We start from the raw sequence: 18,274 nt of genomic DNA, 5'->3' as shown, positions 1-18,274 counted from the left end.
CAGAACCCAGGGAGAATGGAAAATCTTTTAGAATTGACTCAAAAGTACCTATTCAAGAGTCAGGCAGCCTCTATTTCTCTCTCTCAAATGCTATGCAATAAACCACAAGTTAGATTACTGAAGTGGGGTGGCAAGGATATACAGTCCCCTTCTCTCCTGATATACAGTTACTTTATAAGAATAAACCTGAAAACACACATACCTGAATTCAATAGAATTCAAGACCCGTTTTTTTTAATACAAGGAGACAGCTATAAATACAACAGTTTGTGATGGGTCACCAAGTTCCTACACTGGCACTTAGGATCAAAGACAATAGCAGTAGAAACTTTCTAGAATGAGGGCAAAACCTCATTTCTATGCATTCCACTAAAATTCTATATAGATGAACATGGGAGTTTCAGTGGGAGTGTGTACTTGTGGCATTTCTAAGCAAATAGTTTGTTGCTGACCAGGATCAAAGATCCTCAATGTCGTTATTAAATTTCTGCATCCATAATAGTCTCAGTCATCCGAGCTAATGTGAAACAAGAAATACATGGTTTTATTTTCCCCAGAAGGAAATCAAACAGGAATAAACACTGGTACTATACTAGTTTCTTGCTTAAGCCTATTTACAATATGAAACTACCAAAATTTTTCAAAAAAATACCCCCAAAGTTATCTTCATTACAATAAAAAATAATATATACTTTCAATCTAAATTGTCAATATATGCACTTTTATCGATTACATGAAGCTAATAAAAATGTATTATTATCCATTCTCTCTAGCTAAATCACTGGCTATGCAAGCTGTTCAGAATAAATAAAATAAAAATCAGAGTTAAAAAATTGCAGAAAATTTCCATTATAACTTTTCTGTAACTTCAATATAACATATTTTTCATTATCTTGTCTCCCTAACATACCAGGGAATATTTTCTTTCTGTAACAATTGGGGAAACGCAAATACATATTCAATTTTTACTAAGAGGTATGTTAACTGAAAATAAATAAGAGAGAATATATATCCAAAACAAAGCATAAGACACAGTATTAGGGAAAAAAATACATTTGTGCCTCAGAGCTGACTTCTTCCCAGTGGTCATCCTGGGATGACAGAGCTGAACACAAGCCGTCACGTAGGCTAGCTTCTGTCACAAACATAGGCCATAGATGTTATTCATCTGGCTTTGCTTTCAAATATATAATCCCTAGCACTTCCTGGTCTAAGGAAGCAGCTCCATTTCCCTCCCTTATGTAACAGAAGGTTTCCTCTCGCAATGTTTCTTTCATTGGCTGTTTCGGGGGTGAGGGAGTGTCTTTTAAATTGTTCACGTACCTTTCTATTACACTGATAATTTTTTAAAGAAAAATAGTGAAGTTTATTTTCTGTCACTAAGGTTCTGTGCCACTGAGCTGCTGCGTGCATTTGACCATTGAAATCCTTAGCTGAATGGTTTGAAATTGCAATTTCAAAGAATTATCCCGCTTCCTAGAAAAAAAATAAAAATAGAAAAAAAAATAGAAAAAAGAATCTGGAAGACAGAAGGCAGCAGTCAAGAGGGGAACAGAGGCACAGAGCACAGTTCACAGTGACTACTGGAGAAATTGTTGGTGGGACAGAAGGGAAGCCCTTGCACTTATAAGAAGGGCAGGGAATACCCATGCAAAGTAGAATCGGAGTCTGAAAGTCTTTTTCAGAGACCACCAACACAGTAAGCTGCATGGGATACTGTTTGTCTTCAAAGCAAGAAGGGCAGTCTGGAGCAAGACAAACATTAAGGTGTTCCTTCAGATGAAGGAGATACACGCACTTTGGACAAAAAGCCAATGTCGCAAGCTTGCCAAAGGTCGGCTCAACCTCAGGCACTTCCTGTAACCCTGATAAAGTAATTTATGCCCCAGGTCAGCAAAGACCTATGAATGCACACCTGACTCCTGAATTCAGTTAGGTTTACGTGTGCACTTAAAATTGCCTACTCTTACAGAAATAACTCGCAAAATCAGATCCGATTTTGCTGCTTCTCATGTCCTTCCACCACAGCTGTTTTTTCCAAGCTCTGGCACAACTTTATAGCCTGATTTACAGCCCTTAAGTACTCAGGCTTACCAGCAAGCTATATGCTTCAGCGCTTACACTCACAAATGTCTATCATTGGAATAACCTCATTTCCATCTATTATCTGTTTGCAATACAGATGACTCAACTCCAGGTTAGCCAAGCCCTTCCCGCAACTGCAGATGAGGGGTCAGCAGTATCTATTCTTGTTTTCAAGCAGGCTTCATGACCCCCAGAGACCATGCTGCTAACTGATTAACAGTCAATTTATTTACCTATTTTAAGATGTTCAACGAGGCAAGAAAGCTTTCCCACAGCCAAACTTTGTGGTCTGTCCATGTAGTGTTTTTTTCCTGTGTTCAAGTCACTTCACTCATTTTATTCCAGTAACAAGCATTTCTCCCAGTGATGTCACAGTCTTTCCAGCTGATGAACACGGTCACCTTGAGAGATCCAGCATTGTTTCAAAAATCGTTATGTCAGCACGGTGTCTAACTTTGACTTCACTGCTCTTTCTCATGATACTGTGCATATCCAGGTGCAGGGTAGCAGAGCGCAAATACACGAGTTTACAATATTCCTGGATTGGATGCCCTCCTTCCCCAGCAGAATTTATGAGTTTGTTATGTATACTACCCTGGACACAAACTTTGCATTCTGTCTTCTACAGCAGACATCATCAAGTACACTGCAGGAGAACTATCTTCCTGCCAAAGTCTATGAACCTAACCTAAACACTAACTACTACATACTCGTATGTAATATCACAACTAAGAGAACATCTTTTCTATGCTTTAGTGTCACTTAGATAACAAGGCTAATAGAGAAAATAATTATATTCTTTAAAATTACATTGCTTGTCTGCTTACTAATTTTGAGAAGTATTTTGATATCTTATGAGCTAAAGAAAAGACATCACTATTAGCTACCGATAAAACACAGAGCTGAAAGATAGATCTTCAAGTCATTGCAGACAGGTCTCTGGAATCATCAATTCAGGGTGCAGCAGCAGCCAAAAAAGCCAATAAAACGTTGGGCATCATCAGGAAATATATCATGAACAAGACAGCGAGGCATTTTGCCACTATTTAAAGCCTTGGTGTAATCACATCTTGAATGTTTCGCCCAGCTCTAGCCTCTGCATCCTAAACAGGACATAGCTGAGCTTGACACAGAGAAGAACAACCGAAATGAGAGGATAGAGCCTCCCTTACAAGGAGAGACAGTGACTGAGGGGCAACAAGACTGCGTCTTATGAAATCGTGAGAATAGAGGGAAAGGCAAACGCAGAACTGCTATTCACTGAATCCTGCAATACTAGAGCTAGAGGGAAGTCAGTGAAATCAGAAACTTGCTTAAGGCAGATGAAAGAAAGTATCTTTAATGCAGCAGGTAGGGAACTAACTGCCTCAGGAGGCTGTGAAGATAAACAGCATCACTAAGTCTAAAAAAAGAATGATTAGACAAATTCAAGAGCAACAGATCCAGAAAATAATACTAAAATGAATAGAAAGGAATGTAATTGTTAAAACTCCTCATATAATAATTCAAGCAACCTTTTCATGAATTTGGGTGAGGTAGAGACCACATATTTGTTTTCTTGTTTTTCTGGAACAATATGAAAGTTTCATTCACACTAGCATGGCTTAAACCCACAACAGCATTTGTAAAACAGATACACATGGCAATAATGCCATAGTGATGTTAGTAGAGCAGTTGCTCTTTCAATCCACATAATCAGTCATAAGCCAAATTCTACAAAGGAATTGGGAACTAGGGACAGAGCCATCATGACTTCAAAACATAATCTTCATTCAAATACAGGAAACAAGAAAAATCTTTCTCAAACACCAAAAGTAGTAGGAACTATCTTGTTAACTTATTTGGGAAACTGCACAACTGTCTTTTGTGTTAACAGGCACCTGTAGGAAGAACCACCCTTCTTATTCTATACTTTCCAGAAAGAAGTACTAATGCTATAGATTCAAACACAATGAAAGTAGCAGCACCCCATCACTCCACCCTGAATTTATGTTCCTCCTAGACTGTCAAAATCCTCAGAGAAGCTATGGATCTACAGTATTAAAAAACCCACACCAAAACACCAAAACTATTCCCTCAGAAATAAATAGCTCATTTTCTGCCCTGGGCTGGGGGTGGGAAGGTCACTTGGATAACAGCTTTCCAGTAATCTCAGATCTCTCATTTCTGTGGTCAGGATGATGACTGCCACTCAATTTAGCAGTACATGGACTTGTTTGTCCTCCTGGCTTCAGAGCTGGCCAGTGTCTGCATTATAGTGTGTGGTCTTTCTCTGGGAAAAAAGAAAAGTGTGAAAAATTATCATGCCAGGCAGCTGCCTGACAGCACTGGCTACAAGTGGAAAAAAAAAAGCTTCATTGCTACACAAGAATTCATTTCACCAATTAATAAAGGGGACAAAAGCGTGCTAAGGGACAAGCTTTGTTTTGGATACTGGGTTCATAAAAGCCCCACCACAGCACAAGAATAGATTCTCCTCTGCAAGCTCCCACAACTGAAATGCATCTTTTCGGCCCTCCTGCTTTCCCCTCAGAGGATCACAAGAGGACCTCTGAACATGTAAGGTCTCCTTCTCCCACAGGCACAAGCTCCACCAAAAAATCTAGGACTCTTGTGGAAAACTTTTTTCCCTGCTCCAAATCCTATCTGCAAGCAGCCAGCACCAAGTGCTCTTACTAACAACTCTCATTCATTTTTAAGACGTATGCTATTCAATCTGACTGTGAGTCCAATACTGTTAAAACTATAAATTCATTTTTCCAACTGCCAATATGGCCTGAGAAAGCCAAATCAGAGAAGCAGACTTGCAGAGGCATCAAAACATAAGCTACCATTGCATAGCTCAAGAAAAGCAGGACAGGGTACGCAGAGAGGCAAGGGTATTCCTAAATGATGCCTGGAACAGGGTTCAGCAGCACAGGCCCACCTCATATGGGCTCACCCTTGGAAGAATGAACATATGGCAAGACTTTTCAACTTGCAAATAGATGGTTTGGCATTCAAGCATCAACCACCAGCTAGAGCACTATCAGCCTCAACTGCCTTCCTGCTTCTTGGGGCTCTTCCAGCACAAGCCAATATCAAGCATACCTGTTTGAGATAGGTCTAGTGAAGCATCGCATGCATGCAGCTGTATTGTTCTTCCTTGCCCAAGCCAGCTGACTCAGGGCTCTTAAGTTTGCCATGTTTACATGCAGAAAGTCTTTGTCATTTTATATGACTTCCGGTTCAACATTATTTTATCTGCTTTTCTTGTATCAAAGTACTCATTACACTGTTTTATGACAGCCTAGTGATTGAAGAACTGTTTCTTGGATTAGGAAATATGGATTAGGAAAAAAAGGGCATGATGAAAGCTAGCTGAAATAATCCATCTTTGGTTAATTCTGCCAGCTACTCACCCGTGCCCTCTTCTAGTTCTGTTTTTTCTACAATAATCATGGATTACTGCTGATACAGTATTATCTGTAGCATTTTAGATCATTCCTTTGGGACCTCAAATGACTTTATAGTCTCTCTTTTTAATTATACATACACAGTATAATGCAGGGATTTGGAGATAAGAAGGCATGAGGCCTTGGGCTGCTTTATTACATAAGAAAGAACAAACACTGGTTTATTTATTACCTAAACAAGAACACTGAAAAGAAATAGCATAGTAAAAATCTGTGCCCAAGTGTGACCAGTCTTTGGATCCAACTGTTCACACTCTCTTGACTGTTCTCCTTCTGCTCATGAGCAGCATCTCAGGCTTTCCCAGCTGTGGACCTTTCCAGGGCTCTGACCTGTGATCAAAGAACAATAAAGAAAGGCACAGAGCAAAAATACATGTGCTTTTCCAGAGAGTGCAGTGGGACGCTGTGTGAACTGCAGATTGAATGACCTCTGTAGTTACAACTTTCATTACGGCAATTTTATATCTTTGCACGTCGTGCCAGCAGAATAATCTTGGCTATCATAGCGAACTCTGGAGTGTCCTTTTTTCTGCATGTGGTTCCATGCACATAGCTAAAGAAAACCCTCTCTCACCATCAAGACTATCCTGCTCTCTGAAAAAACAACTGGAATGCACCAAAAAGATGAAAAAAAAAAATCGGAGAAAAGAAAATTAGCAGTAATACTGAAAATGTACATATTCAAGGCTTCTACCCCAATCCTGTGTCATATCAGACAGAAAACAGACTGCAGAGCAGAAGCTGATTTAACAAGAAAAGAAAACGAAATTACGTTTTACAGGTATGCATGGTAGGGAACAAGGGAAATGTGAGAAACTGCTGGTCATGTTGCTATTGCCTCATTGAAAACCAGTATTTATTACTCCCATTAGGGATGCTCAGTGAAGCCAGTTAAATGCTGTTTTCTGAAACTGAAGTACTTTGTTCTGACTTCACGTCGCCTGTAAGTGCTAGACAATCAGATCTAGAAAGCCACAGATGTACCATTTAGAAGAGCCTGACGCCCTCCAGATACCATACATGACGCATAAGTCAAACCCTCAGAGACGGTCACAGCATAGAGAAATATCACTCTTCTACTAAGGTTAAGCACCTCTCTCTGTTTAAAAGATTACACGAGTGTCCAAAAATCTATATTCACTGTTTGTGTTGCAGTCTGCTGAGCATCCAATGCATGCGATAGAAGTTCAGAGGCCAAACGATTTCAGCAAAATAAGTTAAATCCTTGCCATTTCTTATCACAATTTTTACAAAGGCATTGAAAAACTGCCTGATTTGCCTAACTATTAAAAAGTGTGTCTTTAGTCTTTCTCAAACACGTTTCAAACATGTATGGCATCACTGCCTCACTGAGGAAGCAGTATTTCCAAAACTAAGGACAGATCTTCTAAATCCATGTTGACGGAAGTTAAGGAGATGAGTTAAGAAGGTCAAGCATTGAAGTGTATTAAGATCCGGACCTCGTTGACAAGTCGAGTTTTGCGTAGTCTGTTATTATAGAAACAAGAGAGCTCAAGGCAACAACACTCATGGCCACTGAAGTTAACTTGTGAACCGCAATCCAAACACCAGCTGACTCTAGAGAGAACGGTGATCAAGGATCACACAGAACCTCCTTCTGCAGCGAGAGGCAGAAATTTTGTCCTGAGTCCATAAAAATTTCTTATTTAGCAATAATATCTCAAAGTGCCTTAATATCCAGAGGCAGGCACTGATTTTATTTCAAAAGCATTGCTATGGAAGCGATCGTTAATTAAAACAAGGGAAGATGAAAGTAAGCAGCTGGAATGGTAGGATGTGACTGACAATATTCACAGGCATCCTTAGCGGCGGAACGAAATGCAGTGACAGCCAAGCGCATGGCTCGATTCTTTGCCCAAGGCACTCCTGGCCTCTGAACATGTGGTGTACAGACATTTTCAGGCTTTTACGGGTGTCTTTTTCTAAAATATCATAGACAGAGAGACTACTTCAGTTAGGTCATTCTCCATCTTAATTTCCTGAAAGTAGTTCCACCTATAACACCACAGACTAACTCAAGGATTACAGTCCAGCCCAGCCTATCAAAGGTAGGACACAAATGAAGCAGTAGTAATCTGAGGTGACAGATACTCAGTTCTCTTCCTGCAAGTGATGTCTAAATCCTGAATAGTATTTCTATCCATGTTATACTATTTTCCCAGAAATAAAAAATTTACCCCATACACAGACAGCTTCATGTACTGAAAAGATGCTATTTTTTTTTTACATCAGATATTGCCATGGAAGAGCAATAAACCAGCTCTTTTAAACATCTGTACGTCTATCTGATGTCTCTAAGGTACTTAAAGATTTATTCCTATAAAGCTTTTACAAAGACTGCATCGACAATAATCCACAGGGAGATTTAGACAGGGTTAATTAATATTTTGAACCAAAGAGTAGTATGACAATGTGACAGGATGACTTTTACTGTATCTTTATTTCATTATCTAAATGGGACTACAGACACCCGTCAGATTTTCACCCAGCTGAAGAAGCAAGAAAGTACTTCTGTGACACGCTTAGGCACGGAGAGTAGCAGAAATGCAAAGCACCACTACTCTGACTTAGCTGACTGTATATACAGCTATGAAGTACAGATGGCTTTTAAGTCAAAGGGTGACAATATTACTAATTTCTTTTCAAATCACCTTAAGCACACACTGCAACAAATGTGATTGGCCAGTGAACAGAGCAGAGCTAAAAAAAAAAAAATCTACCAAAAAGCCAACCAGCTATCAAGTTTTCATGACTGCCCTCTGTCAAACACTAGTGGACCTTTTTCTTCTTGAATTTCACCAATCATTGCAATTCAAGAAAAAAATTTAACTCAAGAAAATTTACAGCATCACCTTGAATTTGACTCTCTGCTATAGACGATGAAGCAAATTATCAGAGGCAAGTTACACGACTACGCTTCACTTGCTCATTTCAGGAGCATTTCCTGTACTCAATTACTGTGTAAGAGACCTGGGGAGATAAAGCAAAGCTTCACAAACAGCATCACTGGGAAACTATAAAGCCGTTCAGATACAAAAAGGCGTCATGTGCACAAGGTGGATATATGAAAAGAGAAATTACGCATCCTTTTTAAGGTCTTAATAGCATAAGTTTTAACAAAAGACTGTAAAACATTTTTCATACAGCTGGTTGACTTTAAAAATTAATTTCAAACGTTCCAGTAAAGTCTAAAACATACTGACAGCACAATACACTTCAGTGAGCTAATTCCAGGTGCTCTGCATTTCAATAAAACTTCTCCTGTGAGAGTATCAAAAAAAAAAAATCGATTAATTAAGGCTCTTGAACAAGGAAGGACTCTACAAGGTTTATACTCAGGCTCATAAAAAGTAGAACGTTCACCCAAGGACAAACACTAATAATGAAAATCCTTTGACTTCCGGGTTTACAACCTGTTCACTCAGCTAAACAGTTTCAATATTTCACCCAAGATAAACAGTTATAATATGAACTGCATGTTCCAGCTGCTCTATACGAACTATAAACTTACCATTCAGCAGAATGCAAGCTGTTCCTGAAACTTTCTGTATGCGACCAGGGATAATGGGATCACTGCCATTCATGAAGTGACTCGTGAGCATAAGAATTTGCAGGGCTTGGGGAAAGCATCAGTGAAGGCAACTGTCCTGGTTTTGACTGGGCCAGAGCTAGGTGTTTTGGTTTTTTTTAGCAGCTAGAAGAGCTCTCTTTTTGGTTTCAGTCTGGGATTCACTATGAGGAGAATGTTGATACTGCACCTCATGTCTCAGCTGATGCTGAGACATGAAGGACCTTCCAGCTTCCCATGTTTTTGCCAGTGAGCAGGAGCACAACAGGCTGGGGAGGAGCATAGCCAGGACAATGGGTCCACAACTCCCCTTGTGATCTAAACTTAGACTTAGGATTGAGGGCTACATTGGCCAGTGGACTATTCCATATCATGCAACATCACACTCAGTATATAGATGGGGGCTGACTGGGAAGAAGTTCTCATTTTCTCTTCTGAGGGCTCTCTCAGACTCTCAGAGTTTTAGCTCTGTCTCATTCTCTTTTTGGGCCTCTCACTCGTCTGGGATTGCGGTGTCAGGACCTACCTGTTTCAGGACGGTTTGCTGGGATGGGACAGGTGTTGGTCACCAGGTGGTAATTACACTGTTCATCACTCGTTTGTATATATTATTATCATATCTTATAATTTTTTCCATACACTAATTTATCATTATTGCTTTTAATTTTATATTATTGTTGTTATTATTATTAATTTTGTATTATTGTTATTATTATTAAATTGTTCTTATCTCTCTTATTTGTTTCTTATCTCAAACAAACAAACGTGAGCCTCCTTCCCTTTTCTCCTTTAATCCTCTTCCCCATTCCCTGGGGCTGGGGGAGGGTGATCGAACATCCCTGGCCTTTAGCTGCCGACTGGGTTAAACCACAACAGCAATTCAAGACAACAAGTGCTCAGGCGCACTGTGCTTCTGCAACAGGCAACTGTCAGCCAGGGGTGCAGCCTGCTGACTCACAACGCCGTAAGGCATACCTATGGCCCTTCACAGCTGGAGCAGAGGTCAAAAGAGCTGCTACTTTCCCACATTTTTTCTCCCCAAGTACATTTCTCGAAAAATAACCACAGCAACAGAATATTCGTAACGGCTAATAGGAAAGGCAAAACTCCCGTTATTTAAGTATGACTCATCTGTTGCACAGGCGTGTTTTCACAGCAAAGGCTGGAAAATTCCAATGTAAGCAACAAGGCCTTTTAACCTCCAGAGCAGTTGTACTTAAAAAATAAAAATGTATTGCACTTCTACATCAGTTTGCTAATGGTCAATCAGCACATGAAAAATACTATCTTGCTTGTGATTCTAAAGACACACACAAGAGAAAATTCAGTGAGGCTATTCATGTTCCTGTTCAAAGTTAGGGCCTTTACTGAATTAAACTTCACAGTTTATTTCACGTAAAAACAGAAAACCTAAGACAAAAAAGCAACTTACTCAAGACCACAATCCTTGCCAAGGAAAGAAGCAAGATAATCCTTGCCCAGTCATTTGGCCATTGCCTCTCCTTCTGAAAGTTCTCCAACAGCATTACTACTTCTCTGTATGTTATAGAAAAGCTCCTTTCAATTGCTTTTAAAAATCCATAGGTATCACAATAAATAAAAAAGCTATCAGTAGTGCGAACGTCTGTCTACTCTAGTATTTTAACATAAATAATGAGAACCCTACCCTACACAACAAACTGTCTTATTTCGAACCTGTTAACGATGTATATTAAATTCACAGACAAAAAAACAAACAAACAAAAAATACCTGGTGAGCTCTTCTTTAATCTTCAACGGTTCATGTGGGTAGAATTTCACTCTAAAGCACATGGTATATGGTGGATGAGCTGAAACATTATAAAAAAAAAAAACGTGAGAACAGTAGCAAACAAACATTGTCTCAGCCACTCTGAAGGAGCAGCCTCCAAGAGTCTTACAAAGTAGCCTGTGTGATGTTTAGCTCTGAAGCACCAGGCAGGGATTCAAACAAAATCAATAAATACTATATATTCACCTGAAAAGAATAGAACATATTACAACGAAGGCCAAAGCACATGCAAATTACAGCTAACCTACGCAAATCCATTTAGAAATGGTTTCACACCTCACGAGACTTATTGCTTGACCGAAGAAGTACAAAACACACTTGGGCTGCACTTTTTTTTTCCCAGCAATTGATAAAAAGGAAGTAATTGCATCTTGTCGCAACAAGACACAAAAGTGTTACGGTGTTATGTATATTTGTTATTCACGATAATGCCTAGACTACAAAATGGAAGAAACCATTAATGAAATTTGGCTAATGAAGCTAGAGACAACAGAGCCAATCCTGTTTAATATTTAATAAGACCACGTTACCTACTCCTGAGCTATGGCATCAATACCAGGCCTTAAGTACAACACTTCCACTTCTCGAAAGAGAGAGAAAGAGAGAGAAAGAAAGAGAGAAAGAGAGAAAGAAAGAGAGAAAGAAAGAGAGAAAGAAAGAGAGAAAGAAAGAGAGAAAGAAAGAAAGAAAGAAAGAAAGAAAGAAAGAAAGAAAGAAAGAAAGAAAGAAAGAAAGAAAGAAAGAAAGAAAGAAAGAAAGAAAGAAAGAAAGAAAGAAAGAAAGAAAGAAAGAAAGAAAGAAAGAAAGAAAGAAAGAAAGAAAGAAAGAAAGAAAGAAAGATGTCAGTAACAGGAATTATTTCAATTCTGCAATGTGTCCCTCTGTTTTACGTTAATGAACAACACAGCTTTATATCCCACTGTTGCATCTTCGACAGCATTCAAGATACTATCTAATCCTAGGCCACTGATATGTCAGTGATTACAGAGGGACAGAAAGCAAATCAAAGACTATTATTCTAATCAAAGAGGCATCTTGTGATAATCATGTTAGGATAAAATACATGTAAAAACTAAGTGGAAGGCTTAAACCTATCACATCAGGCACAATACACAGGTAGGCAAAGCCCTCAGAGCTATCTGTAGCCAGGTAATGTTCACGTTTTAAATTCCAGTTCAAAGTCAGAAGGAAAATCTTCAGAAGGTAAATGGTGTGGGGGAAAACCCCACCTATATCACGTAGCCCATGGTAACTGGCAGGCATGCAGGTAACACCGAGAGCAAGCATGGAGATGGAGAAAGCACCAAGGCAGAACCACCATCCAAGCAGCAAGGGCCTCAGCACAGTACAGTATGCAAGGACCCTCTTTACCAGCATAGCCATTTTTAGATGGAGAGAAATTGAGAGAAAATCTGAGGCTTCAAACAACATGGGAACGTGTGATTACTGTGGTCATTTGGGAGTGTCCTAGAGACCTGAGTGCAGAATTATAATCCTTTTATTAAAATACTTAACTACAAAATTAACTTTCTGCATACATTTACACTAGTACTTAACATTTATTTACCCTTACTTCTGAAAAGTTGGGGGGGTTGGGGTTTTGTTTTGTTTTTTTAAAGGAAAGCATCCATGCAACTTTAATTCATAGTAAAGTGCAGATCTATAATATTCTAGTTAGTTTTAAAAGTCCCTTAGTCTTAATGTATACTCAATGCACACAACCTTCCTAAATCTTGCAGAGATGGTGCTTTTACAGGAGGAAAAGAAGAGAAAGCAAAAAAAACAGGGCAAAGAAAATTACAGCAAAAATGGAGGAAGAAAACAGGTGAAACAGATAATAACATTTTAGTTATTGTAATCTAACAGGAATCACTAAGCTACCAGAACATTTTACTGTACCATTTCCTCAAGCTTACTAGCTCACTGACTTGTATAAACTGCATGCGGAAATTAGTTCAACAGTCATTATATTCCTGAAGCTATTTTGACTGCAGTATTTACCTGTATGCTACAGTCTTCCAGAAAGACATCTCTGGATATCACATAGTTCCATGTGTTGTACAAAAGTAACAGAAAACAAAAATGCAATACATCTTTTGTTATGGTTGGTATCTTTTGGAGGGTTCAGCCGCCTTTGAAGATGAAGGAATATCTTCCACCCTGAAGATCGCATGTTGCACTTTTTTCAAATATGGTCAGCCTTAAAAAAACTGATGATTTCACGTTTTTTTACTTGTTTAGATAACCACTCATTTAAGACAGGAGTAGTTAAGGAGGAATGTCAGAAAAGAAGGGGATAGAGAAATGAAAAATACACAAAAAAAAAAGAAAGCAAGGAAACAAAAACTAATAGAAACAAGAGGAAATGGAGAAAGAGAAACAAGGCTGAAGTGTTCTCTCGGGATGGTTTGAACATTCAAGCAAGTAAAATCTGAACAAGCCCTCTGAAGGCAAGAGAAACACTCAGATAGCTTTCTATGTGCTTTGGCATCTTAGACGCGACCACAGCATTGTCCTACAGTGACTGGAAAAGGCAGCAAAACAGAGGACACTTATGCTCTCCCTGTCCCTTGATGGCAAACTAGAAAGTAAACTGAATTCAGTCTCACAGAAAGGTAAAAAGCCATCCAGAAACGGATTAGGAGCCATGTTTCCTGGAAAAAGCAAAAGATAACATCAGTCATATTAAATGGCTTTGTCTCTTCTCAATAGCTTTCTTAAAACTGCGCAAGGCAGAAAAACTTGCACTTTCAGAATACGGCTCCACTCACAAAATGGGACAGAAAAGCCAACCTGCATTAAATGAGCAAGAGCTCCTCCCTAGCAAAAAAGGACTTTTAAATGTCCTTTTAAAACAGCTAAACAGAGGTCCTTTCTCAGCAACACCTGCAAGAACAGCACACTCCAGACCTGCAACTTAAAATGTTAGAACGAATATGATCCTCCTCCCTCCAGTTCATCTCTGGAGATGAGATAAGAAGGTACCCTGCAATTATAGAAGGAAACAAGATCCTCTTTTTCTGTTCCTCTTTCCCAGTTAGAAAACCAGCCACAAACAATGAACACTTGAAAGGGGAAGGATGGAATCTCACAGCTACCCACTTTCCTCTCCATCTTAATTTTAAAACAGATCATAAGCCTAATGTTCCTCCAAAAACACATCCGATGATATGTAAACATTTAGTAAGGCCTTTGTCTTACAGATTTTACAGCACATGGAGAAACGCACATGAGAACCTCATACTGTCTCATTCACTGTATTCTTGTAGTGGAAAGCAAGACAGGCAGTGAACTGTAACAGCTCAAGAGATGAGATTGTCAAGACAGACAATTCCTCAGTTCCTTGACAGTAAAATTACTTTCTACCACTTACACACACATGAAAGTGGAAACATTAACAATAAACCTCCCCAAAACAGAACTCAATTTGCAGGATGCTTCTTCAACACAAAAGTAGCCTGAATATAATCAGCTTTATAATGGCTATAAGCCTTTTCTTTCAGAGTGGTCCTTTATCTGTCAGATAAGGAGCAGCTGGTATAGAGAAATGCCCAAGGCTTTGTCAGAATTTCCTACTATCACAGGCTTTGCTTTCCCACTAAAAAAGATTCACAATTACAATAATTTCTAAGGACTTTAGCATGGAGAATAGTACTGACTGCAAATTCCATTGCAAGAGGGCTATTAATTTGGCAGTTTATGTGGTAACAACATGTAAGAGATGAGAGCAAAAGAACAAATAAAACCATTTAAATGATATGAAATGCTGAAACCAGTCATGATCTAGGCCCTCATGAAGGAACTACACACATCACGTGGAAGGTTTCCAGGCAACTGACTCTATGTTTTTAAGGTTTATTTCAGCTGCATTTAATTAAGACAAACTATCCAATTGAGATGAAACAGTAAGTATCTCCTAGCTAAAAACCAAATCCTTAACACCCTGACCTGAACAAAGAGGAATATGGGAACTGCCCCCCTTGGCACAGACACCCATGGGTAAGGGACTAAGTCTCACGCACTTTCATGTTAAACAAAGCCCACTGAAACATTCGTCTTCTGTGTAGATGAAGAGCTTAGAGGGAATGATAAGCCTAAGAAAAACTACACATTCATATTTCCATTTTCTTCATAGAAAGACAATCTGAAAGAACAAGAAAAAAATATTTACGTAAGAGAAAAATTGTTTTTAAATGCTGGTGAAACGCTTGACTGAAGTTTTAAAAGCGTGAACCAAGGAGGGAGAAGGACGGAAGATTCTCAGCTGCCACTTCTGGGAAGGTTTCCTGTTTGTTTTTAACAACCTGTTTTTCATCCAGCACAAATACTAGCTTCTGTAACGAGCTGTACTGGCAGTGTTGGTTTTTTGATTAAACACAGAGTACAGATGGATACTGAAAGCCAAAAGCAGATGTTTAAATTATCTTCATAGCCCTGAGAATGCAACATTGCAGAAAACTTCCCGCATTTCTTCTTGATGCTACATATTCTCTGAACTACACTACCAGAAGTTAGTGCTCATTTAAAAAAAACAAACAAACAAACAAAAAACTCACAAAACTTTACACTCAAACAGTCTTCATGTTCACTAATGCTACAGAAGTATCTCTGGGGAACCGTAAGACACACGGTGTTGTTCCCATATCTCTTCTCTCGCCAAATGCATCAGCTGTTTATCCATACCACTGGCTGAACCTGTTTAAGACAGACAGAACCCTATTCAGTGTTTTTATTTTATGCATATGAGATACCTGATCTATCATATACCTCAACTTGTGAGGTCTTTCTCATTGCACTCAGTTGTGAGACAATGCAGGGCAGGGTGGATTTTCATCAGCCAGTTATAGTAACGCCTTAAAGCATGTTATTAAACCTTTATGGGGATCTTAGGTAAAGCATACGTAGCATTAGGATTAGTGCCTGAAGAATCACACAAAACTTCCTGGTTTCATGGTGCATGGATTTATGAACCTTGTATTTGATTCAACTCTTTTTCAGATTTGTACTGAGACATGAAAACTGATGACAAGTTTGTTGAGATTTAAGAGTCTTCAGAAAGTTTTCCACAATCCGTCTCTGCATCTGGGTTCTTGTTTCCCCTGGTTCATTCCATCTCCTTTCACATTTTATGGCAGCATTAGAGATTAAGGAAATTAACAAATTCCAATGGCCTGACACAGGAGAACATCATTCTTGCATTACTCTCTCAGATCATCTGAGACACAAAGCAGCAGGAAAATCATGTAAATTTTTAACTCCTGCACATCAGAGCAGCAGAATTGATTCTGTTGAACTCATCAAGAACAAAACTCGTATAGTTGGATATTTCTCACAAAGTGCATTACAGGATAGCTGCGTAATTATTATGCAGAATAACCTTTTAAAATAACGAAAAAAAGAGAGAAAGGAGGGAAAGTGCCTGGGCAAACTCTGTTCTTTGCTTCAACATTAACACTGATGTGACTAGTAGGCTTTACACCAAGACATTCCTAGACAGAAAATAAGCAAAAAAATGTAAGATGGCCAAACAGAAGCGAATTCTACTGTCAGCATCTGGGAGAGAATAAAAGTGTATGCAAAAACATGCAAAGGATCAGAAAAGCTGTTTTTAAAAAGTCTTTATCTAGAACCGCAAACATGCAGTTACCTTAGGCAACCTTCCAGATTTCAAGACACTATTCGAAGTTTGGTGCTCACAGCTACTGAACACTGGGCACCAACTGGCTTCAACCAGTACAAACAAGACCGGCAGTGGTTCAGCGCATTTCTCAGAGACTAAAATTTCCCCTTTCAGGCAAAATTTGTGGTAAAAATGGCTGAGGCACAGACCTAGACTTCACACATGATGTTATGACAAACATTTCAGTGAAGATGGAAAATGCAAAAGTAGATGCTGAGACAAAAAAGATGACATGCCTTCCTTCTCCTTGTGTTGTACCAGGTGTCTTTTGTTGTACCAGGACACATTTAAGTGTGGTTTCATATGTGATAAGATAAAATATAAAAATATAAAATGTAAAATGTAAAATATTTCGGAAGATTCCTTCTGTCATATGCCAGTATTAGTTAATATGAGCTTAAAGCAATCTTTGCCAAGTCTAAAGAAATTAAAATGGTAGCGCATCATACAAGAACCTATGCAGACTTTAGAGCTTCAAACACAAAACATTCTGTCCCACTTACAGAAATGTATAGGTGCCAAATTGTGATTTCTGTACAACCTGACTATATAGAGGGATTAGGTCTGAATGATTCCTGTACCACTGAGGCCCATGAAATCTAATACCTACTGAAATCTGTATTAGAACACTATTCCCAGTCATTCATTTTCTGCTCTGAACATTTGTCAGTTCTGAGCTGCATGAATAAATACACGGAAGAACTTGTTACTGTACCAGGGGAAAATGAAGTTTCCCACAAACAGCAGCTGAGATCAAGCACGGAGCATTTTTCAAATTTCGCTACATGTATGCACGTGCTCCGTAATCCTGTGTAAACCTGATCATTCAACAGAATTTAGAACACTTTGAATTATTAGTATTAATGCAATCTACTCTTGCATCAGAGGAAATAAAAGTCCATTCTTACAAAAAAAAAAGCTTATTTCACTGTTTTCTGAAATCTTTAATTGCAAAGAAAGAAAACCTCCACCTAATACAGTTGCTGTGAATAGCTTTTTGCCACCATTTCTCCCTGAAGTCATATACATAATGTATGTTCTATTAACCAAGCTCTTCATTGCTTCAATTTTTACACTTTCCACTTGCTACTAATTTCTGTCCCCACTTGTGTCACCCGAGACTGCAATGCTTTTCAAATGAATATCAGTAATTTCTTCTTCTGAGTCTAACCATTTTCACAGTAAACTCAAAACTTTTAGATAAAATATAAATTAACGTTGCATGCCTTTAGAAATTTAGTGCACTACATTAATATGGCATACTTTTAGAAATATAAATCAAGAGGTTCTTGATGTGAAATGCTCACAAAAACATCCTTGAAACCTACAGAAGCAAAAGATACATTTATGCATAATCTACATGGATTCTACAAATGCATATAAAAAAAATATATTTCTCCTTGTTTTGTTTCCTTAAAGGGTTATTGTAGCAACTAAAGTCCTTCATCTGTGACAAAAGATAAAGTTAAGTTACACTAGTATCAAACTGAAGTTGCTCATGAAAAGCCAATGGCATAGTTAATTCTACTTTTGTGTCCTAAATCTAAGGCTGATAACAAAACACCTTTGTTGGCGTCTCATTCTCTTTTGGTGGTGTTGTTGAGACATTTTCATCATGATAAATAACCTCATACTAGCTGCATTTTGTTTTGCTT

At 38.6% G+C, this 18,274-nt stretch overlaps 1 protein-coding gene across 1 annotated transcript in view; it reads right to left on the bottom strand.

The window, feature by feature from the left end:
- The window catches only part of FRMD3 (FERM domain containing 3), a 156,162-nt gene that overhangs the window by 51,350 nt on the left and 86,538 nt on the right, over nt 1-18,274 (bottom strand). The window contains exon 4 of the mRNA XM_086629910.1: nt 10,871-10,958. Coding sequence (XP_086486036.1) covers nt 10,871-10,958 — 88 coding nt within the window. The remainder of the gene's footprint in view (nt 1-10,870; nt 10,959-18,274) is intronic.

This window comes from Tauraco erythrolophus, chromosome Z (assembly GCF_009769465.1).
Source record: "Tauraco erythrolophus isolate bTauEry1 chromosome Z, bTauEry1.pri, whole genome shotgun sequence".
Lineage (NCBI taxonomy): Eukaryota > Metazoa > Chordata > Aves > Musophagiformes > Musophagidae > Tauraco > Tauraco erythrolophus.
The sequence above is the reverse complement of the archived record's forward strand: the minus strand, read 5'-3'. Positions and strand labels throughout refer to the sequence as shown.